This window comes from Scyliorhinus canicula, chromosome 10 (assembly GCF_902713615.1).
Source record: "Scyliorhinus canicula chromosome 10, sScyCan1.1, whole genome shotgun sequence".
In the NCBI taxonomy this organism is placed as follows: Eukaryota; Metazoa; Chordata; class Chondrichthyes; order Carcharhiniformes; family Scyliorhinidae; genus Scyliorhinus; species Scyliorhinus canicula.
In genome coordinates, this window is record NC_052155.1 from 124,068,678 (window position 1) to 124,094,158 (window position 25,481).

General features: G+C 45.3%; 1 protein-coding gene across 4 annotated transcripts in view; it reads right to left on the bottom strand.

Moving 5' to 3' along the window:
* Window positions 1–25,481, bottom strand: part of znf704 (zinc finger protein 704) — a 253,862-nt gene that overhangs the window by 25,608 nt on the left and 202,773 nt on the right. For all 4 annotated transcript variants that reach the window (XM_038809685.1, XM_038809684.1, XM_038809683.1 and 1 more), the window contains 2 exons: window positions 24,801–25,062; window positions 1,483–1,584 (listed from right to left, as the gene is read on the bottom strand). In XM_038809685.1, the coding sequence (XP_038665613.1) occupies window positions 1,483–1,584; window positions 24,801–25,062 (364 nt within the window). The remainder of the gene's footprint in view (window positions 1–1,482; window positions 1,585–24,800; window positions 25,063–25,481) is intronic.

Here is a 25,481-nt window from a genome sequence, read left to right on the forward strand (position 1 = left end):
TAATTTAAAGAGAATTGGACAGGTAGGTGAGGAACCTACAGAATCATAGACAAAAACGAGGTGTGGGTCTAAGCACAACGGTTAAATTCTAACAGCACAGGAACAATGGAACAAATTACCTCCTCAGTGCTGTACATTTCTATAATTCTATGAGGATGCCTACTTTGCACAAGTGTAATTAACACTGGAGATGCATCATATCTGATTATTGGCTTCTTTTTGCAGAGAGGCATCGTGACATGTGCCTTAAGAATATGGCCTTAGTCTCCTGGCAGTCAATCCTGGAATCCTTCTTTATGAATTATATAAAACAGGCATTGCCTTAAAATCAGTGCTTTATAATCATTGTCTGGAAAGTGGATCCTATCCAGAAGGTCAACCGTATGCTTGTTGGAACGATAAATCGTGCAGTTCATCATTGCACTGGAAATGTGAACAGGAACATATGAAAACACCTGGGTGCTAATCAGCAGTGGCAAGGTCTTTGGAGAATCGTATTATTTGGTAAAAAATACAATGTCGTACTGTTGGTGAGAATACAACAGAAATGCTTGCTCTGCCAAATAAGGAAATATCCCTTGCTTGATTAATCTGTGCATGGTGGATTGACTTTAGTTGCCAATATACCTCCAGCCTTATACAAATAAGCCGAGCACATATAAATGCAAGTCTGAAATTCAATGACAGCCACTGCTAATGTCATACCTCTGACAATTCTTCTACGTGGATATCCCAGTTCCAAATTAAGAATGAGTACAGGCAATGTGCTTCTTCTTAGCTTCTCATCATTTCTTTCCAAATAACAAATGATTTGATAGGAATACAAAAACAATTCAGCAGCAAATCTCTTTGCGTCAGACAGTGTATAGAGAGAGAGAGAGAACACCAAATGGTCTACTGTATTCTTCTTCTTTGGGCTGTAAAAATCGAAGTAAATAAAGACATATATTTGGCTCCCTTAAAATGAGGCCTCTGTGAGCACAACCTTGTCTTCTTGGATGTTCACCGTAAGTGGACACGGTGACCACATTATATTTCCAGCATGAATTGCAGGGAAAGCTGGATGCATTCACTGCATATGTTTAAATGAAGGTTTCACCAGTTGGCTGAACAAGCAGAAAATCCAGGCCTGAGACTGATGTGTGCCACAGGATTAGTCCAATTTACTGCCACAATCCCTGGAGAAACAGCATAATGGTCTGCTTTTAGCCACTTATGTTTCTCAGGATGCCCTGCCAAAGTTGTAGATCAGTAACGTCTGAGTGGAAATTTCACAAAATGTTTCAATTCAGTTTTCTGGAAATAACATATCAACTCAAACATCATTAACAATTCAAAATCATTGAGAGTTGCACTGTGATTGTGTAACAATATTAGACTCCATTAAGTAGAATTGTATTTCCCTGATGTCCCTGACTACTCCAAAATTTCACTGCCCAGAGACCTGAGATACCTACTACACTTTAAGCTTCTCATACTTACTGGCATGCCTGTGAAGGTAACTGGTGGAGATTGCCAAGAGATGCTGAATCCTTTGCTGGTTGGTGTAAACTTCGATCCAGGAATGTTGACAGGTGTCGTGGCCTGTCGGGAAAAAATGGTATTGTAAGGTAGTTGACATTGCCCAGGAATGCGCTTTTTATCAGAGCTCCATTCACACTGGGGTAAAACAGTCCATTTGGGCCTACTTTTTACAAATCAGTGGCTTATATTTGGAAAGTATCTGTGAATGCAGAGTAAATTAATGAGCAGGTACCAGGTTTTACCTGTAAAGGAAGTTCTGTAATTTACATGGCTCAAAAATTACCTCAGTGGACAGAAGTCTGCTGCTCAAGTATTGCAGCCCATTCGAAAAGCTCCTTTTATAATCTGAGATGTGTGTCACTGCTTCTGAAAGTGCTGGTCCTGTGCTTGCACCTGTAAGCAGGATGTAAACTTACCCATGCTCACTAAAACTAGCTGCTGGGAAGATCCACCGTCACACATTTCCTGGGCTGTTGGTTGTAATGAGTCCCAGGTCTTTTATATCTTGTGTTCAGCTTGCTACTAGAGTGAGGCCTGCACTTTGAGAACCAGCTGTACGAGCACATATTACACACACAAAGCAAAAGCAGCTTTAGAAAATACACATCAGCTGCATCATTTGGCACTGCAGACAGAATTTCCGGCACTACTGCCCTGATTACAAAGGCAGGCTGAATACAACGCGATAATCAGTCATGCCAATTTTCCATATGTCCCGATAGTCAGTCGCAACTTCACCCAAGTGATTGGAGCTCCTGTCGAAATAGCTTGGAGGCTTCTGCATATATGAAATTCAGGATCAGAAGTTACAACCCCAACACCATTTTTCCCTCCCACCAGTTCCTGCTCCCACCCACCAACCCACCAGCGGCAGTATAGATCGTGAGATAGCCAATCCCAGTTCAAATTAAAAGGGCCATCAGCTTGAGAGCGAGAAAGCTGGATGGACATTATTGAATCATTTTTATGGCCTGTTCTGGAAAATACAGAATGTGTCATTTGAAACATAGAGGTCTGCCAATATCTGGTCTGGGAGAGTGCAGGGAAAGATCCCACAAGAGGTTGGTGGCAGCTGAAAAGAGCAGAAACTGTGGCCAGCTCTTCTGTCAAAAATGCAGTCAATTTCAGTCTGTAAGAATTGTTATTACAACCTGCAGCAGGAGAAAGGGAAAAAGAAAAAGAGAGTTTGCATAGATTTCTTTGTGCTGTTGAAATATTGTAATGGACTGCCCCTTTAAGCCCCGAGTCCATTCCCTATCGGAGGTCCCGATCTCTCCCGCCAAAAATCACTAAGCGCGGGCTTCCCTCGCCCCTCCCCCTCTCCCCACGCGCGAGGCAGCAGAAACAGAGAGCAGCAGAACGAGAGGCAAGAACAGCTGACGGCCCGGGGGAGCTCCGCTCCCCTCAAGGAGGTGGAAGGCTCAAAGAAACGGCAGCAAGAATGAGGAGGATGAGAAGGAAGATGTTTGTTGGTGGACTCAGCTGGGAAACAAGTAAGAAAGATTTAAGGGACTGCTTTTCTGGAGGTGGAGAGATTGTAGACTGCTTAATTAAAACGGATCCTGAAAGAGTAGATAGGGTATTGAATGGGGAGCACAAACTTGATGGGAGAGTTATTGATCCCAAGAAAGCTCAGGCTATGAAGGGCAAGGTTGAAATAAAATTGGCCCAATCTAAGGAAGTGTACCAGCAGCAGCAACCAGCAGCAATGGGGAGGACAGAGGACAGAACACAGAGAAAACAGAGAAACAGCAACAGGGAAGAAGAGGAGGAGAACTACAAGAGAGAGAGAGAGAGTCTGAAGGTCCCTACAATAAACCAGCAGCATCCAGAATCACTAATCGTTTTTACTTTCTGTAAAGAAAGTGTTTGCAACTTATAAAAAAAAAAGTATGATAATAATAAAATAATTTAACCTGAAAAAGTGGTTATTAGCTTACTTCACTTCCTTAGCAATGCAGGACCCAGGACATCGATGCTACTAAGGGGTAAGTAGGTAAAATTCTTCGGTGAAGGTATGGGTTATACCGGGGAATAACTTGGAAATATAGTTTGACCTGAATAGCACCCACAGAAGCCTGCATCGGAGTCAGGGAGTGAGAATCCCTGTTCACCATTTGGAATATCGGCCCTTTTTGGTATGGGGGAATTCTAAGACAGAGTGGTGGATTTACAAAAACATGGCGCCCAACGTGGGGCAGAAGCCCATAATTACGCCCAGCCTGTTTTTTTGCTTTCTCCATGGCATCCAGCGTGGAGGCCTAGAATATTAGAAGTTTCTAGGTAAAGCGAGGCTGGAATATTAGAAGTTTCTAGCTGAGCAGAATGGGGGCTAGAGTAGGGGCTAGAATATTAGAAGTTTCTAGTTCCCAAGAAACGGTTGGAATATTAGAAGTTTCTAACCGGCACAAAGGCTAGAATATTAGAAGTTTCTGGTCTATGTGTGAGTCAGACTTTACCTGCCGAGTTTAGTCTGGAAAGGATATTCTGTGGATCGAGGGGACTGACACTCAGGTTGGGTGTGAATCAGCAGACTAGAAGATGCTGACCCTGAGTGAAAGTCTGCAAGACATCTTGGTGACAGCACTAAAAATCTTGCATCCATTACTGGTAAAAGGAGGCCAAAAAATAAATCATCCTTAGAGTAAGGCAGATTGTGCGGAAAATTTTCTGGAAAATGGTGACGCCTAGAATTCAGAGACCAATAACCAATCGACCCTTAACTAAAACAGGAAGATAGTGCCTTAATCAGCCTTGGATAGGGCCCAGAAAGGGTACTTATCCTTAATTTCAGATTGCAACTGAAAGGGACAACCAGGAACAGAACTTGAATTCCGAAAAATGGCAATGCGAATAATCCTCTTGCTCTGAAACATGGTCAAGAGAGTTGAAACAATGAAACAAGAGTAGAAAAGCTTAACAGAGGCAAATAAAACTCCTGCAGAAGTGAAACTTAACTGCATGGAGGGGTCTCAAAATTTTGTTAAGAATAACTAAAACCCTACAGAATAGAGGTCCAAGATCTCAGTGAATAAATGTGTATGTGTGTGTTTAATAAGGATTTGTGAAATCCTACAGAGTAGAGATCCAAGATCTGAGTGGATGAATGTGTGTGTGTATGTCTAATAAAGAATTGTGAATTTCCTTTAATGTTTGTATTTTAAAAAAAATGTTGTATTTTGTAAAGCCGATTTTCACATAAATTGGAAGTTATAAACAGCAGGCAGCAGTCAGCTGCTTTGCAGACTTTGAAATTGCTGCGTTGAAATTGAAACTGCATGGCTCCGCAGGGTCCTAGTGCCTGGTGATCACACAAAGTCATATGCAGAAATAATGATGTTTAGAATGTTAAATACCTTGAAGAAGGAGCTTTAGAAAATAAAGATATTAAAACCAATTGATAATACAGAGGAAATTTGGGTGAAGCTACCCACTGAGACTGCAGGGAAAATAATCTGTGAAGCTGTAAAATGTAAAGACAAGATTGTTCAGATTCTGGGTACACATACAGTTGAATTAGAGAAGCATGGTATCTGGAGCAAAAGAAATTGTATCACAATTTCTCACTCAGGGGTGCAATGACAGAAGGAGGAGGCTTAACAGGCCTTAATTGTATGATGTACATCAATGATAAGGAAAATAAACCAGTTCAAAAAGAAATGGTGGCAAAAGAAATCTGGAAGTCCTGGAAAGGGCACTTCTGGGATAATCCAAATGAAAATAGAAAGTACAAATTAAAGAATAGGGCCCTCTCCACCCTTGATCTGTTCATTTGATTTTCAGATGGAAAAAATAAATAACGAACCAGTTCACAAGAAGGAAGAGAACTACAATCCAGAGAGGAATATTTTAGACAGGATTGGGGGGGAAACTAATGATACAATTGGCTACATATTTGAGGGAATTAAATGACAGAACCCGGAGGAAAACTTTACGGGTTAGAAACAAATCAAAATATCAAATTATAACTGGACAGTGAAACCTCCGGTCAGACATCTCTAATTGGACATTAGCTGATGGGTGATCTGCGGTCTCCATGGAGTATGTACTACGCGGTGGAATTATTAAGGGTCTCGGCAGATAGCAGCGACTGACGAGGAACCCCAATATGATAAATGACAATAGTTTAAGAATTTTTGTAGCTTGATACCACGGCGGGAAAATTGTTACCAATGCAGCAAAACAATATTGCATTGAAGAGCTGTAATCGTTATATAAAAAAAAAAAAAATTCATGTAAATTGATAGGGACTGTTATATATATATATATGATAAGGGGGGTATGTGTGTCGTTAAAGAACTTGATCCGCATTTCTAAACTGTGAATGTTTTAATAGACAGTTAGTTTATTGTGTTTTCTTGATTTAACTATATAGTACATTACGAATAATATTGATGTTGTTTATATGCCATATTTAGTATGTAATAATTATTGTTCCCAAAGCCAAGAAGGAATGTTTCGATATTGATATTAAATTTTGTTAACAGTTGAAAATATGTAAAGTTGTAACACACAGTCTATTTGTGTGGTTAGGTAATGAGTAATGTGTTAAGATAAGGCTTAAAATTTTTACTATGTATTTAACAATAGGGAGAATTTGTTTGAAAAAGAGACGGTTCAATGTGGTTTTGCAAATGCTGTAATGAAAAATATACACTTTGTCAGAAAGATATTCCCTCATGTAAACCAGAGGTTGGCAGACTTACATGATTCACGACAATGTTAGACATTAATGGGGAAGTTAGGAATACAAGCAGGATCAATTGAACATTTTAAATTAATAAAACAAAGGGATCTGTGGGTGATACATGATATTATAATTACCCCATTCCAATCAGAAATGGAAAACAATTTGGACGATGGAAAAATGGGACACGTAACAGCCAGTGATGGACAAAAGATCTGTTTGGTTACTGATGAACTGAGTTGTGTGCTGTTTCTAAGGGACATGAGGAAGCTTATACGGTGCTGCTATCCCAAGGAAGTAAAATGCTTTGGAGGTAGTGGAACACACGGAAAGCTATTGTGTTACCTTCCTGAGCGGCTATGGCTATGGTTCACGGTAATTGGACTGGAACGGAAAACAAGACTCTTATTCACACTGGTCTGTGATATGCATACAAATGACAAAGATCGGGGATGTATGTTAGTACAATTGGATGGGGGGACAATAAACCAAATTATAGTAATGTTTCAAATGTCAAGACGGGGTGTTCTGGAAAATACAGAATGTGTCATTTGAAACATAGAGGTCTGCCAATATCTGGTCTGGGAGAGTGCAGGGAAAGATCCCACAAGAGGTTGGTGGCAGCTGAAAAGAGCAGAAACTGTGGCCAGCTCTTCTGTCAAAAATGCAGTCAATTTCAGTCTGTCAGAATTGTTATTACAACCTGCAGCAGGAGAAAGGGAAAAAGAAAAAGAGAGTTTGCATAGATTTCTTTGTGCTGTTGAAATATTGTAATGGACTGCCCCTTTAAGCCCCGAGTCCATTCCCTATCGGAGGTCCCGATCTCTCCCGCCAAAAATCACTAAGCGCGGGCTTCCCTCGCCCCTCCCCCTCTCCCCACGCGCGAGGCAGCAGAAACAGAGAGCAGCAGAACGAGAGGCAAGAACAGCTGACGGCCCGGGGGAGCTCCGCTCCCCTCAAGGAGGTGGAAGGCTCAAAGAAACGGCAGCAAGAATGAGGAGGATGAGAAGGAAGATGTTTGTTGGTGGACTCAGCTGGGAAACAAGTAAGAAAGATTTAAGGGACTGCTTTTCTGGAGGTGGAGAGATTGTAGACTGCTTAATTAAAACGGATCCTGAAAGAGTAGATAGGGTATTGAATGGGGAGCACAAACTTGATGGGAGAGTTATTGATCCCAAGAAAGCTCAGGCTATGAAGGGCAAGGTTGAAATAAAATTGGCCCAATCTAAGGAAGTGTACCAGCAGCAGCAACCAGCAGCAATGGGGAGGACAGAGGACAGAACACAGAGAAAACAGAGAAACAGCAACAGGGAAGAAGAGGAGGAGAACTACAAGAGAGAGAGAGAGAGTCTGAAGGTCCCTACAATAAACCAGCAGCATCCAGAATCACTAATCGTTTTTACTTTCTGTAAAGAAAGTGTTTGCAACTTATAAAAAAAAAAGTATGATAATAATAAAATAATTTAACCTGAAAAAGTGGTTATTAGCTTACTTCACTTCCTTAGCAATGCAGGACCCAGGACATCGATGCTACTAAGGGGTAAGTAGGTAAAATTCTTCGGTGAAGGTATGGGTTATACCGGGGAATAACATGGAAATATAGTTTGACCTGAATAGCACCCACAGAAGCCTGCATCGGAGTCAGGGAGTGAGAATCCCTGTTCACCATTTGGAATATCGGCCCTTTTTGGTATGGGGGAATTCTAAGACAGAGTGGTGGATTTACAAAAACATGGCGCCCAACGTGGGGCAGAAGCCCATAATTACGCCCAGCCTGTTTTTTTTGCTTTCTCCATGGCATCCAGCGTGGAGGCCTAGAATATTAGAAGTTTCTAGGTAAAGCGAGGCTGGAATATTAGAAGTTTCTAGCTGAGCAGAATGGGGGCTAGAGTAGGGGCTAGAATATTAGAAGTTTCTAGTTCCCAAGAAACGGTTGGAATATTAGAAGTTTCTAACCGGCACAAAGGCTAGAATATTAGAAGTTTCTGGTCTATGTGTGAGTCAGACTTTACCTGCCGAGTTTAGTCTGGAAAGGATATTCTGTGGATCGAGGGGACTGACACTCAGGTTGGGTGTGAATCAGCAGACTAGAAGATGCTGACCCTGAGTGAAAGTCTGCAAGACATCTTGGTGACAGCACTAAAAATCTTGCATCCATTACTGGTAAAAGGAGGCCAAAAAATAAATCATCCTTAGAGTAAGGCAGATTGTGCGGAAAATTTTCTGGAAAATGGTGACGCCTAGAATTCAGAGACCAATAACCAATCGACCCTTAACTAAAACAGGAAGATAGTGCCTTAGTCAGCCTTGGATAGGGCCCAGAAAGGGTACTTATCCTTAATTTCAGATTGCAACTGAAAGGGACAACCAGGAACAGAACTTGAATTCCGAAAAATGGCAATGAGAATAATCCTCTTGCTCTGAAGCATGGTCAAGAGAGTTGAAACAATGAAACAAGAGTAGAAAAGCTTAACAGAGGACCGAACACAGAGAAAACAGCAACAGGGAAGAAGAGGAGGAGAACTACAAGAGAGAGAGAGAGAGTCTGAAGGTCCCTACAACAAACCAGCAGCATCCAGAATCACTAATCGTTTTTACTTTCTGTAAAGAAAGTGTTTGCAACTTATAAAAAAAAAGTATGATAATAATAAAATAATTTAACCTGAAAAAGTGGTTATTAGCTTACTTCACTTCCTTAGCAATGCAGGACCCAGGACATCGATGCTACTAAGGGGTAAGTAGGTAAAATTCTTCGGTGAAGGTATGGGTTATACCGGGGAATAACTTGGAAATATAGTTTGACCTGAATAGCACCCACAGAAGCCTGCATCGGAGTCAGGGAGTGAGAATCCCTGTTCACCATTTGGAATATCGGCCCTTTTTGGTATAGGGGGAATTCTAAGACAGAGTGGTGGATTTACAAAAACAGGCCGTTTGGCGGTTTGCAGTATTAAAGACTTTCAACTCAAATCTATTTGCTGTTGCAGGTTCTGCACACCAGATGCCTGCTATTTCAAAGTGTTGATTGTGTGCACTCTGACCCTGTCCCTTTAAGGCACTGCTGCAGGCCCTTCACATACAGTCACCTGATAGCCCGCCACCAGATCAGCAAGCTACCGACCAGGGTGCATATTTTGAAGTGGCATTTTCTCAAACACATTATAATGAAGTCTTGAGACCATATATTAAAGGAATCTAGACAAGTATACAAGGGAGAAAGGAATCGATGGTTATGATGGTAGATGTAAATGAGAAACAATGGGAGGAGGCTCGAGTGGAACACAAACACCAGGATGGATGGGCTGGGCCATGGCCTATTTTTATGTTGTATATCTGTATTTTCTATATTGTATTGTATTTTCTTTTGTATCACTATTTCCATATTCTTTATGTAGCTGTTTAAGTTCTTAAATTTTCCAATTGGGCGAAATTCCTTGATAGTTTATTTTCAGGCTTTAGGACAATTTCTGAGTACCAACCCTGTGAGGATTTGCAGTCTGCACTTTCGCGGGATCTTCTGGGAGGAGGCTTGCAAATTAGCCACCTCCCTGTCCACTGTCCAATTAAAAATGGAGGGTGGGGTCCTGAGGTTGTAGGTCAATCATTGGGCCCACAGCTCTCCCCTGCTGCTCAAGCAGAAAGAAGACCATCAGGTTATTTCAAATTGGAGTATAAAATTGCAAAAATAGAGTTTGAAATGGGTGAGGCGGTCTGAGTGGCGGAAGACCGTGGAGAATCCCTTTCCAGACATGGGTGCGGCCTTTCATCCCCTTTCACCATTGAGGTATGGAACTGCCGACTCTGATGGGCCCCTGACATGCCATCAGGAGGCTGCCTTCAGAGCTGGTGGGCTCTGCACTCAGCAGGGTCCTTTCTGACACTGGGAAGATCCTAGCAGAATCGTAACCATCCTCCACATCAGTCCCTTTCTTGCCGCTACCCACTGCTACCAAGTGACCAGCTGCTGCCGAAGTTCATCTGCTTCCATCAAGATTCCTGGACTTGGCGAACGTATTGGGGTGCTGACTAGACACCCGTTCTCTGATCTTGTTCCCAATCCTTCCTTCCAACCTGCCTCCATTGGACTGGGAATATTCTGCCTGAGGTCACCTCCTGTTTGAAAGTTTCCCATATTTATCCTGTATCTTGTTAAATTTTTATTTCTAATTTATTTGGGTTTGTCCCTATTGTGTTATTTCAAATTAAATACATTTCTCTTCAACTTTTCCCTGTCCCATTTTCTTCAGAACCTAATGATATTACAACTCAGTTCATTGTCCAGAACTTGATCCAGTTCAGGGGCTGGTTTAGCACAGGGCTAAATAGCTGGCTTTTAAAGCAGACCAAGGCAGGCCAGCAGGGCGGGTTCCATTCCTGTACCATCCCCCCAAACAGGGCTGAACTGTGGCGACTAGGGGCTTTTCACAGTAACTTCATTTGAAGTCTTGTGACAATAAGCGATTTTCATTTTTCATTTACTACTACTTCTTTTGTTGAACTGAAAAATTCTGGAAGGAATCTTCACTTCAGACACAGACAGAAAACTGGTAGCAGTAGATCAACCATGAAAGCCAACAGAAATAAACATTGAGCAGGATGTACAATGTGTTGCTAATCTGCAACAACCCATTTTTCATCTGCACGCAATTTTAAGCAGACAAATTATGATTTTTATATCCTTTTCTAGTGCTGTAATGAATCTTTGATTAACAAATTCATCCTCTTCTTTTTCCTCGTTCTATCTTCAGGAGTATCTTGTAACCAGGAATGTTTAGCTTCCAAACTACCCCAGCCTCTCAATGTATCTCAATGTATTTAGTCTCTCAATGTATTTATATTTTTCATAGTATTGCTACTGTCTTTTTTACCCTACATCCTTCATTATTTAGATTGCAGTATTCAAGACAAAATTTAAGACGGGGCTGAAAGTTGTCGTGATTGGTAGCAGCTACCCGAGATACTGAAGTACACTGGAGACGGAGGCAATTTAAAACAAAAAAAATTAAAGTGAATGGAACAGAAGCAGTAACAATTAAAATATCGACTAGGCCAGAAGAGGCAAAAATTAAAGTGGCATATTAAGTGGGGAAAGAAAAAGTAAGGACAGGAGAATATCAGCCAAAGGAGGAAGATTTTCAGTTGAGAGAGAGGAATTCCGACAAAGAAAAACAGTGTGGACAGAAAGAGCAAGAATAGGATGAAGGCACAGTGCAGGAAGAGGGAAAAATGCCAATTCAAGGCCAACAAGGGCCAGCAGAGAAATATCAGCGGTCTGTGTGCTCCCAATGAACAAAGTTCCATGTCAGGAGTTTGAATTTTTAAATCCACACTTTCTTTGTAGAAGAGGAAAAAATGGTTAATTTTCTTGAAAAATGACAGGATTACATTTTGAAAAAGGTGCAAATCTTAAAAATGCAGTTTCATTTGTGGAAATGAAAAATTAGCAACCATTGATAACACATTTGTAGTAATGCTTTCTCTATAACTAACAAGCTCCTTAACATTATCCCTGCACTAGGAGAACTCAATAAAGATTGTGAAAAGTCTAATTTACACTCTAGTCCCTGGCTGCACTGGTAAATGCTTTAATGAAACACTGCAAATTGATTCTTAAGTCTGGGGAAATTACCCTTAACTGTGCTAAGGAGTAACTAATAATAGCAATTTACCAGTGAACAATTGAATGCAGCATCAGTGACTTCAAGGATCCTGGAGAACGTCCAGATGAAATTACTTGATTTATAAAGGATACAAAGGTGAGGTAAGAATAATACTGTAAAGTAGTACTCCAAAAATTAGATAGACTTGGAAGGAACAGTTGTTAAAGACATCTATAAAAGATGCATGCACCGACACATAATCTTACAAAAGTTGTAGCAAGGTAGTAGAAGAGAATATAAAAATTACATTTGTTATAATCAGGTGAGAAGGCGTGAATGGCTTCCCTCTTTTCCCACTCTTCTTTTGGTCACAAAAGATTTTTTTTAAAAGGATATGGTTGCCAATTCAGTGAGTGCCTCACTGTTTACGTGCCGTGACTCTAAATGACATACACGGACAGGTTCCCTTATATGTTTTTAACAAGAGATAGTGGGCGGTATTCTCAGCTCCCAGGACTAAGTGTCCGTGCCATCGTGAACGCCGTCGCGTTTCACGACGGCGCGAACAGGTCCCGGGCACGACTTATTCTGGCCCCCACAGGGGTCCAGCACGGCGCTGGAGTGGTTCATGCCACTCCAGTGTCCCTACACGGCGCCAAATGGGCGCCACACCAACCCACGCATGCGCAGTTGGGGCAGCTCAATCCTGCACATGCGCAGTTAAGCATCCCCATCCTGCGCATGCGCGGGGAACTTCTTATGCGCGCCGGCTCCTCACCAACATGGCGCTGGTGTTCTGGGACCGGCCGCGGCCGATCGGTGAGCCCCGATCGCGGGCCAGACCCCATCGGAGGCCCCCCTGGCGAAGGAGCCCCCCTCCCCCCCCTCACAGGCCCCTGCCCCCAGCGGTCCCGCACAGTTCCCGCCGGCAGGGACCAGGGGTGGACGGCGGCAGCGGAAACCTGTCGTGTCGGAGCGGCTGCTCAGCCCATCCGGGCCGGAGAATTGCCACTCGCCGCGATTCTCCGAGCGGCCCGGCGCAATTCACGCGATGCTGGTTTTGGAGGGGTGGGAGAATCGCGTGCGGGTTCGGGGGGGGCGCGATTCACGCGATTCTCACACCCGCTGTGGAGGGGAAGAATACCGCCCAGTATTTCTTAACAAAATTGCTCTGACTTTCACACACTCAAGCACACGACGTTCACACACAAACACAAAAAGTTACGCATGGGAGTATAGATTAAGCAGCTATTTTAGAGACCAATAAAAGTTAAAGGTATATTGGCTTTGTAGATTAATGACTTGGTTGGTTAGGCTGAGTTCAAGGGTTCGTCTGGATTCAACATTGAGCCAATGTAAATATGTTTATGGATGACTTATCTCTGTTTTTTGGAGTCAGAAATTACTGGGTTGAATCTTAAAACACTGTCTGGAGCTGGTGGATAGCTGAACAGCACACAGGCTCAAAATTATAGAACGCAAGGAGAGAGGAAGAAAGAATGTCCCACTCAGGGGTCCTGCCTCTTCTGCATCTGACTTTGTGGCTTAGAGAAAAGCAGTTCCTTAAACAAAAGAAGAGTTAGCTGGTTTGTTTCACAAATCTCTCTTCAACTGGCCATTTACCCAAACTTGGTCATGGCTAGCGGATTCCAGGTTCATACTTTACATGATTAGATTATGGCTGGGGTCAATTCTTTTCTCAGACAGAGTTCGTTGTTTGAGGTGATTACATCTATGCGTAGTCCCCACCCAATTTAATACACCAGGTGTTGTCTGTATGTTCTGTGAATGGATTAGGAGATTATCCCATTCACACGTATTCAAGGTGATTGTCTCTGCTGGGGTTTTCTAGACAGGTTGACTCCATTTTAATTTCTTTGGAATGTTTAAAGTAGTCATGCAAACATTCAGCCATTTTAGAAACTGTTGTTTCAAGTTACTGGAAAACACTTTCAGTCTTTTAAGACTCAATCCAGCGGTTCTCAGACAGTAAATCCATGAAGTAATTTACGATAGATAGCAAAGCTTTAGAACACCTTCCCGTCAAGTAATATTAAATACTACTGGCATTTAACTAGAAAAGTTGTTCTGCAAAAACACCGGAACACTCATTCATATTCAAACAAAAACTCACCAACCTTACACTGCAACAGCTGTTCTCTATTCAAGTTCACATTTCTCACCATCTTTTTCAGATGAGGTATAATAATGCTTAAATCTCTTTTGGTGTTGGGGTCTGACCCAAGAAATGTTTTGTTTCAAAAACCTGGTACGTTCTGATCTTTTTCCCTTCCACATCCCAGTTAGGTATTGTCTGGAGGTTTGGATTTTCTTTAAAATCTGTTTGTATTTTATTGATTTCTTTGGTATTTTAATGGCAACAGACACGGGGTTCAAGCTAAATGCAAACTCAAGCTCAATACTTGTGTTTTTGATGATTTTGAATTTCACAGGCTGTTTTGGAGACATTTTACAGTATTGTGATACTGTAAACCCAAGAAAGCCGGTCAGTGACCGACATTCTTTAAAGCCGGTCAGCGGCCAACATTCTTTAAAGCCGGTCAGCGACCAACATTCTTTAAAGCCGGTCAGCGGCCAACATTCTTTAAAGCCGGTCAGCGGCTGACATTCTTTAAAGCCGGTCAGCGGCTGACATTCTTTAAAGCCGGTCAGCGGCTGACATTCTTTAAAGCCCATCAGCGATGGACATTCCTTAAAGCCCGTCAGTGACTGACATTCTTTAAAGCCGGTCAGCAGTCAACATTCTTTAAAGCCCGCCAGCGACGGACATTCTTTAAAGCCGGTCAGCGGCCGACATTCTTTGAAGCCGGTCAGCGGCCGACATTCTTTAAAGCTCACCAGGGACGGACAGTCTTTAAAGCCGGTCAGTGACCGACATTCTTTAAAGCCGGTCAGCGGACGATATTCTTTTAAGCCGGTCAGCGGACGAATTTTAAGAATGCCAGCCCCTGACCGGCTTTTAAGAATGTTGGCCGTGAGGGAGTCGTTTCCGTTTACGTGCTGTTGATTTCCTTGCTCCAGTTGCTGAGTGCTGCGGCTCACCTCTCCAGCGCCTTGTCTGTGGTGCTGAATGCCCTTAACAGGGACTCTCATGTGGAGCTGGGCCAATACTGAGTCCAGCACTTTAGAGAAGCTAATATGGGCAGGACAAATTACTGAGGTACAGCTGCACTCTCTGGGCGGCATTCTCCCCTACCCGGCGTGACGGAGTGTGCCGCCGTAGGGGAGTAGTGCCAACCACTCAGGGGTCGGGCCTCCCCAAAGGTGGGGAATTCTCCCCACCTTTGGGGGCCAGCCCCGCGCCGGAGCGGTTTGCACCAGAAGACTGGCGCAAAACACCGGCGCCCCCGGCAGCGGGGCTGGCCGAAAGGCTTTCGCCGGTCGGCGCATGCGCGATGTGGGGTTCTCTTCCGCTTCCGCCATGGCGAAGGCCGTGGCGGCCGCGCAAGAAAATAGTGCACCCAGGGCACTGGCCCGGAGTCTGAGTGGGGGGCCCCCCGGGGTTCGATCGCCCCCCCGCCCCCCCCAGGACCCGGGGGCCCGCTCGCGCCGCTGATCCCGCCGTTCCAGAAGTGGTTCAAACCTCGGCGGCGAGAGAGGCCTCCCAGCGGCGGGACTTCGGCCCATCCGGGCTGGTGAATCACCGCAGGGGCCTTTCCGATCGGAGTGACGAGATTCCGCCGCCGCCACTTCCCGGGTGGCGGAGAATCTCTGCCACGGCGGGGGCGGGATTTTAGGTGGCCCCAGGCGAGGGTCGGAGAATTTCGCCCACTATGTTGGGAATCTGTTGTTTACACTACTGAGGAACAAATCTATGAAGATGTTCAGAAAATCATTATGGGTTTGGACAAAACCAAGAAAACGTTATGCAGAATCTCTTTTGTGGAACATTAGACATGTAGTGATGCTAAATAGTGCATGAGATTCATTAACGGAACGGATCAAATCATCAGAACAGATTGGGATATTGGCTCAAAGAAGGCAGAGAGTTTGGGTAAGGTAAATGTGGTGGACAGGTACATGATGATTATCGAACAGATTATGACTCTGACAGACGAGGATTTGTAAAACTTGTCCAGATGCAGAGAATCCGAGGACCAAGACTGAAATCTTAGATTTTCACTGATTGTACATTTGAGATATCCTGCGCCTAATTAACTCTTTTTTTGTTTACCAGTTTCAAGAAAAAAAGCATCCAGTTTTTGAAGTGTAATCATTTTGTCCAATTTTGGTTCCTTCTAAAGTTGTAATTTTTGTCATTCCTAATAAAAATGGAATAAAAACCTTTAAAAAAAGAGAATGCTGGCTGCGAACATGTTTTAAATGTGAACGATGCAGTCTTCTGGCCAGAGGCGGCAGCAGAGAGCAGGACATGTGTCTGGCATGTACACAGATGTCACGTGCCCTGTACATCCGTGCTTTTGGCACAAAATCACAGAGGAGAGATTCCTCCATTTTCTAGCTGCGAGCAAGCAAGGCAACAGGACTGTGAGGATCTGAAGATGGATAGTTTTGTTATAAGGAAGAGAGGGCCAGAGACACAAACTGGCCAGGATCTCACAACTGATTCTGCTGGAGAGACTTGCACAGGAGAGTCCACAACAGGACAGACCAGTGCTTGTGTTAGCTCTCTACAGAGCTCCAGCGCCTCTGGTGAACAGCAACAAAGAAAAAAGTGAAATCGGGAACAAAGCAGTATAAAAAAGATTTCTTGAGGTATGGCTTTGTTTAATTGTGCCAATGCAACTCCGGATGCAAAGCCCACATGTGTTATACACAGGGAAGTGTTGGCAAATGAGAGTTTAAAACCCTCAAAACCTTAAAGGCATTTGAAGACTAAGCATGATGAGTTGGAGGACAAACCTCTTGATCTTTTTCAAAGGATGCAGTGGGCATCCAAATCATCAGCTGACATTCTTAGCAGAAATGTAACATTGGATGGATCAAGCATCACCTGTCGCATTAAAGGTAAGTGAAAATGGTGTGTCATGAAACTCGTTCGGTGTGGGTCCCGAAGGTGAGGGGGTGTGGTCCTGAAAGCCAGCTGGTAGGTAAAAGTGGGGCCTGGGAATAAAAGTTTGAAAAAGACTGCAGTAAAAGACACACACAGACAGGTTACCGTGTGTGATTTTTAAAAGCATTTATTATATTTAGCCTGGTCTATGTAAAAATAATAAAAGCACTGATCCCCAAAACATGCACTCAAAGTTGACACACATACACAAAGGCATTGAGACAATGTATGTTCATGGAGAGAGAGAGAGGGATCAAGAGAGAAATGTATGATAAAAATAGTTTAAAAAAGCAGAAGTTGGGCAAGGGAGCGTTGCTGGAATTAAAAGTTCTTTGATCCTCAGTAGGGCGGGACTTGGTGGTGGCTTCTGCTGAGGTGGCCCCTCAGTGGATGACTGAGAAGTTGGTTAGCTTCTTGACTGATGAATTTAAGAAGCAGTGGCAGGTAGTCGCTGAGGATCTGAAGGAGGCAATGGAGGATGCCTTGGCCCCAATTCTGGCAGCCATGGACAAGATGGACCAGCGGATAGAGGTACATGGGGCGGCGATTCAGAAAGTAAAGGCGGCGCTCTCTGACCAAGTGTTCAGATTGCCTCCTTGGAGGCAGGGATGGCAGTGCTGGTGGATGAGCGGAGAGCGCTAAAGGCCAAGATTGCCGATCTGGAGAAACACTCCAGGCGGCAACAAGTAAGGATCTTCTGGCTACCAGAGGCCCTGCAGGGCTCCAATTCCACGGACAACATGTCCAAGATGTTCAGAAAGTTGGTGGGGGAAGGGTTCATTTTGACACCTCCTGAGCTGGGCCTAGTCCATAGATCACTGAGGCAGAAGCCCAGGTCGGGGGAGCCACCTCAGGTATGTGTAGTCAGGTTTCATTGATACTTGGATAAGGAGCGGGTCCTGAGGTGGGTGGAGGACGATCGAGACTGCAGATGAGAGGGCCATGCCATAAGCATATACAAAGATGTTGGGGCAGAGCTGGCGAGAATGCCTGCAGCGTTAATAAGGCCAAGACAGCGCTGTACAAAGTGTCATGTGAGAGTGCCTTTAAGAATTGGATGTTTAAGAAATGTACCTTTAAGAAATGAAGCTGATCATATTACTGAAGTGATGTCACAGGAGGGGAGCTGAGCTCACTTCTGCTTTTTGGGAGTTTTAGTTTCAGCTTGAAGAAAGCTTGGTTGTGGCTGTGAGCTGCATTGCTGGTGATCTCTGCCATGAAGGACTATCTCTTAATCCTTTGGTGAAATTGGAAATGTTAAAAAGGTCTCAGTATTGAATATAAATCTAATGTGCTTCTGTTTGAGGGATTTGTTAAGTCTTTTGGATGTGTAAAGGAACAGTTTGCAGGATTGGGTAGTGTTGTATTTTTTCCGGGATTATCTTTGAACTAAGGGGTGTTAAGAGATCCAATGTTTATTTAAAAGGTTAATTTGAGTTCATGAAATAAACATTGCTTTGTTTTAAAAACCACATGTCCATAATTGGAATACTACACCTGGGGAATAAGCCGTGTGCTTCAAAAGCAACAATGCATTAAAGGTGGGGGTTGGTTGAACTCCATGATACATTTTGGGGTTCTGAAAACACCTCTCCCACAACAAAAGGCAACACGAAGTTTGGTACGGTGTATGCGGCTCGTCTTCAGGAAACGTGTGAGGACAGAGACTCTGGCTGGGCCTGGAACTGCCACAAGTTATTGTTATACAGGGTAGTTATGGCTGATCCTGGGTTGGGGGAGCAGAGACTCCCAATCCGGTTGATAACCTGGAATGTGAGGGGGCTAAATGGCCCAGTGAGAAGGTCCCAGGGGCTTGCACACTTGAGAAGTTTGAAGGCGGATGTGTTTTTTTACAGGAGACCCATTTGAAAATAAAAGATCAAGTAAGGTTGCGAAATGGATGGGAGAGGCAGCTAATCACTCGGGTTTGTTTGTGGGACGTAGGGGACCCTTCATTGATTAATAAGAGGATGGCTTTTTCTGTGGGCAATATATTGACAGACTCAGGTGGGAGGTACGTAATCATCAGTGGGTCGTTGGCAGGCACGCCGGTGGTGATGGTTGATGTGTATGAACTCAACTGGGATGGTACACCATTTGTTAACAAGGTGCTGGCATCTATCCCAGATCTTGATCCTCATCAGCTAATTATGAGGGAGGGGAGACTTCAATTGTGTTTTGGATCCGAGATTAGATAGGTCGAGTCCCTAGTCTCGGAATCCATTAGGGGTGGCAAAGGAGGCAAAGGTGTTTATGAAACAGATGGGGGGTGGGGTAGGAGGGCAGACATGTGGAGGTTTAAGTTTCTGGGAGCTAAGGGGCTGGATTCTCTGCCGGCGGGATGCTCCGTTTTGCCGGCAGCCCGGGGTTTCTCTACGGCGTGGGGCTGCCCCACAATGGGAAACCCCATTGACTAGCCGGAGGAACGGAGCATCCCGCCGGCGGGGTGAAACAGAAATACGGTGCAGCGGGGCGGAGAATCCAGTCTAAGGAGTTTTCTTTTTTCTCATGTTCACTGGGTTTCCTCCCAAATTGACTTCTTTGTGGTGGGTAGGTCTCTTTTCTCTGGGCTGAGGGGGAGGCGGGTTGCTCGGCTATTGTTATATCGGATCATGCTTCGCATTTTGTGGACCAGATGTTGGAGCCGGGCCGCACCCAGAGACCCTGTGGAGACTGGACATGGCATTGTTCGCAGATAAGAGATTTTGTGAGTGGGTGTCCTCTGCCATTGGGGAGTATGTTGAGTTCATACGGAATGAGGTAGTCTCACAATCCACGTTCTGGGAGGTTCTGAAAGCAGTGGTTATGGGGGAGATAACCTCTTTTAAGGCGCATAGGGACAGATCTGGGAGAGGCCGAGACTGGTGGATTCCATTCTCAAGGTAGGCTGTCAGTATTCGATCACCCCGATGCTTGAGTTATTGGCGGGCAAAAAGAGTTTTGAGTTGTTGTCAATGGGTAAGGGGGGGGGGGGGGGAGGGGGGAGGGTGACCCAGCTACATGCTTATGGGGGGCTTTCTATGAGTATGGGGAGAAGGCAGGCAGCCTCCCAGGATATAGTGCAGGTCAGGAACCCGGGTGGCGAGATTGTTGCTGCCCCAGAGCAGGTTAATGAGATGTTTGGTGCCTTCTACCGTGGGCTATTTGAGCTAGAGCCTCCAGGGGAGGGCTCATCAATAAGACAATTTTTGGATGAGTTGTCCTTCCCGGAGGTGGAGCAGGGAGAAGTTGGAGACGCTGATTGGGCTGGAGAAGAGCATGAGTTGCATTTGGTTAATGCAGGCGGGCAAACCACCAGGTCTGGATGGGTTCCCCATTGAATTTTACAGTTTGTTGGTCAGTTGATCCCATTTTTGCTGGATATGTTTAATGAGTTCGTGTCACGGGGGGGTGTTGCCGGCGACACTGACGCAGGCGTTGATTTCCTTGATCATAGAATTTACAGTGCAGAAGGAGGCCATCTGACCCATCGAGTCTGCACCAGCCCTTGGAAAGAGCACTCCACTTAAACCCACACATCCCTTTCCCAGTAACCCCACCCAACCTTTTTGGACACTAAGGGCAATTTAGCATGGCCAATCCACCTAACCTGCACATCTTTGGACTGTGGGAGGAAACCGGAGCACTCAAAGGAAACCTACGCAGACACGGGGAGAACGTGCATACTCCGCACAGACAGTGACCCAAGCGGGAATCGAACCTGGGACCCTGGATCTGTAAAGCAACTGTGCTAACTACTATGCTACCGTGCTGCCCGTGCTGAACATGAAGAAGGACAAGGATCCTGTGCAATGTGGCTCATATCGGCCTATTTTGTTGTTAAACACTGATGCTAAGTAGTTGGCTAAGGTGTTGGCAATGAGGTTGGAGCTCTGTCTATCTGGGGTGATTTCGGAGGAGTAGTCTAGGTTTGTTAAAGCTGGTAGTTGTCAGCCAGCATTAGGAGATTGTTAAATGTTGTGCTGTCTGCCTCCTTAGAGACCAAGCCAGAGGTGATTGTATCGATGGACACGAGAAAGCATTCAATAGGATTGAGAGAGGGTACCCCACTTCGGCTTCGGACCAAAATTTATTTAATGGATTAGGTTTTTACATGAGGCCCCCACCACGAGTGTATGTACTAATGCCCTGAGCTTGGGCTATTTCCAACAGGGGTACAAGACAAGGGTGCCCGGTGTCTCTGCAGATGTTTGCCTTGGCAATCGAGCCGCTAGCCATTGCATTGAGACTGTTGACCAGATGGGCAGCACGGTGGCGCAGTGGGTTAGCCCTGCAGCTTCACGGTGCCGAGGTCCCAGGTTCGATCCCGGCTCTGGGTCACTGTCCGTGTGGAGTTTGCACATACTCCCCGTGTTTGCGTGGGTTTCGCCCCCACAACCCAAAGATGTGCAGGCTAGGTGGATTGGCCACGCTAAATTGCCCCTTAATTGGAAAAAACGAATTGGGTCCTCTAAAATTTAAAAAAAAAGATGTTGTTGACCAGATGGAGGGGGATAGAGCCGGGGAGGGAGGAGGGGGAGCACTGGGTGTCTTTATATGCGGATGATCTGTTACCATATATTACGGACCCTCTCTCAAATGTGGGGGAGATAATGGAGCTGTTTGGCACCTTTTCAGGTACAAGCTAAATCAGGGTAAGAGCGAATTTTTTCTGGTGAATCCCGGGGAGGGGAGCGGATCTGGGGAGGCTGCCGTTTCGTACGGCCAAGACTGGGCGACAAATATTGACAAGGTGCAGGGGTGGTTCAAGGATCTAGACTCATGTCAGGGCAGGATGGAGGCGGTTTCATGCACAGGGTAGAGTCTGAGGGCCCTGGTTAAAGTGCCACTCCCCTTTTCCCCTGTTAGATTCTCTTTTAGTCCGATAACCACTTTAGAGGATCTGGAATCCGTTTAGGCAACATTTTAAACTCGGTTCCACACCTCTGTTGACTCCGATTTGCAGAAACCATGAGCTGGATTCTCCGAGCCTCCATGCCGAAATCGCATGCAGCACGGGGACAGAGAATGGTTGTCAAACCATTTAAAAACTTTTGACTCGGGAGTCTCTTGCGCCTAAACTACGCGGCACGGGTAGGGGGCCATTGACAGAGGCCCCCCACCCTGTGATTCTCCGTGTGAAACCGGCCGAATTCCCGACGGAGTGGGTCTAACCACCTATCGACTTAGTCCGCAGCCGTCCTGGTAGGGGGCATCATGGTCAGCTAGGGGACCGACTGGGCGTCACAGACCTGCGGCATTTACAATCTTGGACGGGCCTACATTTCTGGTGTTGCTCCGCGGTCCAAGTACGCCATGTCGCACGGGGCGGCGCTGCATGCGTGAACTCCCGACCGGAAGTGCGGGGCCCCGTATCTGCAGTCAGAGCTGCGAGAAGCACTCCGGGGTCCTGCAAGCCTCCTGCAGATAAACGTTGGTGTAGGGACATAGCTCCATTATTAGAGAATCCAGCCCCATAGGTTTGTGCCATCTGGTTCAGATCCATCATTTAGGGCATGGGAGAGGGAGAGGCTGGAGAGGTTGAGACACATGTTTCTGGAGGGAAGGTTCACAAGCCTAGACAAGTTGTTAGCGAAGTTCCAGCTCACAAGAGGGAATGTGTTTCGGTACTTTCAGGTGCGCAATGTTTTGCGCAAGGAGCTGCCTTCATTTCCTCTGGTGCCGTCGCCCTCGCTCATCGCCATGGCCGAGTTAGGGGAGGGTTAGATTTCGGATGTCTATGGGCAGATATTGGCGTCGGAGCAAGCAACGTTAGAAGAGGCAAAAAGGAAGTGGGAGGATGAACTGGGTTTGATCTTGGAGGGGGGAGTGTGAAATGAGGCTCTTCACAGGATTAACTTCACATCCCCATGTGCGAGGTTAAACCTGATCCAGTTCAAGGTGGTGCACAGGCACACCTGACTGGGGTGCATATGAGTGCATTCTTACGGGAGGGGTGGAGGACAGGTGTGAGCGGTGCTATAGGGGCCGGCGAATCACATGTACCTGTTTTAGTCTTGCCCCAAGCTTGTTAGTTTCTGGGTCACCTTATTTGATACGTTATCAGGGATATTGGGCATTCAGCTGGGGCCGTACTCGTTGGTGGCCATTTTTGAAGTTTCAGAGTCGCCGGTGCTGCAGATGAGGGCGACGGCAGATGTCTTATCTTTTGACGCTCTAATAGCCCCGAGGTGAGTTCTGCTTGGGTGGAGGTCCCCGGTGCTGCCTAAGGTCTTGGCTTGGTTGGGGAACCTGATGGAAATTTTGCACCTAGAGAAGATCAAGCATACCATTCGAGGAAGGGTTCCACTCGAAGTGGCAGCCCTTCATCTCCTCTGTCAGGGAAGTGGTTACCGTCAGCTGTTTTGGGGGGGAGGGGGGGGTTCTTCTTAGTTGGGTCAAGGTTTTGTTTTCTTTATGAGGGGCAGTCGGTGTTGGGGGACTGGGTGTGTGCATTTTGGGGATAAGATGGGATTGGTTATATTGTTGTTGTTTGTTATGATGAAAATTCTGTTTGAATAAAAATATTTTTTAAAGAGCATTATGGCTGGGTGAATTCCTTTCACAGCCAGAGTTCATTGTCTGAGGTGATTGCATCTAATGCGGTGTCCCCACCTGAGTGAATACACTAGATGGTTGTCCAGATGTTCTGTGAATGGGTTATGAGGTTATCTCATTCACCTTCCCTCAAGATAATCATCTCTGCTGGGGTTTTCTAGACAGGCTGGCTTCATTTTAATGGCTTTGGAAAGTGCAGTCATCCGAATGTTCAGCCATTTTAGAAATTGCCGATTCAAGTCACTGGAATGTAATTTCAACTTTTAAAACTCAATTAGTGGTTTTCAGCCAGCAAATTCATAAAGACATTTCTGATACTAAGCAAGGCTTTATAACTCATTATATGTACCACAAAACGAAAGGCAATGAACTGCATAAATATTCTGGGTCTGATCATGTAATTTTAATCATGATGCTCTTATGATTGAGGTAATAATCAAATTTGAAAGGATACCACACATGAACCAAAGAGGCAGATCCTATCTCATTAAAATACTTGCCCATCTGATGAATTATCACTGGGCAAATGTGTGAAATGTTGGCCTACATGCTAAAATTCCTAAATGTTGAGCTCAATTTTTCATCGGCACCCTTAAATCATGGGCTGGATTTAACGGCATCATTGCGCCCAACTTAGTGTCAGGACGAGGCTGTTGAATCTTGTGAGGCCTCTCACGAGATATGCAACATTCAAAACGCCTCACCAGATTTAACGGAATCACTGGGCGTATTTAAATGAACCATCAGGCTCATTTAAGTATGCATTTGCGGGATTCTCCCAGTACCCGGGACCTAACGGCCACGCCTGGGAGGCCTTGCTGTGACGGCATTTAGTACTGGTCTCCAGAAACATGGACCAATCGTAATGGCACCTGTGGGGGAGGGGTTCTCGAAGGTCGTTAGAGACCACCTGGTGGTCGGGGACAGGGCAGGGTGGCACCATGGCACCCCGTCTGGCACCAGGGCACAGTGGCACTGCCAGGCTAGCAGGAGCACTGCCAGGGTGCCAAAGTGTCACTGCCAGGGATCCAGCATGGAGGGTCTTACCAGGTGGAGTGGGAATGAGTGGGTGTTCCCGGGGCCTCCCCAAGGTTGGGGGCGGGGGGGGGGTCGAAAACGGGTGGGGGGATTGGGGGAGAGATCGGAGCAGTCAGCTTGTCTGTGGGAAATGACTAACTGCAATCTCGATGGTGAGAACCCCCGAGGCAAAGAAAACCAGCAAAGTCCTGTTAAATAGTGAGATGTTTCTCAGTGCTGCAGCCGCCGATAAACATCCCCACTAAACACGCCCAAAACTAGACGGAGATTTTTTCCAGTTAAATCGGGCCCCATATCTTAATCCTTTTGATGATAACAAGTTTTCCACACGATTAATTATTGAAATCCCAGTCATCTGAATTAAGGTGCGTATTGTTACCTGATAAGCGTGGTCAGTGTGGATGAGGTAGAGGCACGTCGGTGCCGACCGACTCAGTGGTGTGGTAGGCTTGGTCTCATTTCTTGTGACCGTGACATCAGATCGTCCTGCATCCAAGCTGGAGAGTGTAGGTGGTGAGGCCACAGATGGCGACGCTGGAGAAAGGCTGCCCAAACCCTCGGCTACAGAATCAGTGTTCAGCTTAATCTCTTGGTAGTAGAAGTCTTCTTCACCATCACTGCAATCTGAATCTACACTGAGGCTGTCGGGATAAAATAAATGGACATCCAGTGATGATCAGAGACAGAGTTTAATACAAATAATACAGATGACTGTGTACACTCCCCTATGTTACATAACATTGCACAACAATGCCCTTGCAGTGCATTAGCCTATCCATATACTCATGATATTTCTATTCATGGTTACTGACATTAAAGACCAGCACCAATTAAGCATTGGAAAGGAATTCAGAGAGCAGTCTCATTTTATTTACTGCCACTTAGGCAATCAAGGAAAAGAAAAAATTTCTCTTTTTCACCTCAGCTGGATTCCAAGTCCATCCCAGAAAACAAAGAACATGAAGAGCCAGCTATAATTGAGTCGAAGAAATGGAATGTAGATGTGAACATAACTCCCAAGGACTCAAACTTCGCCCTTCCCGATGCACTCAATGTGAAG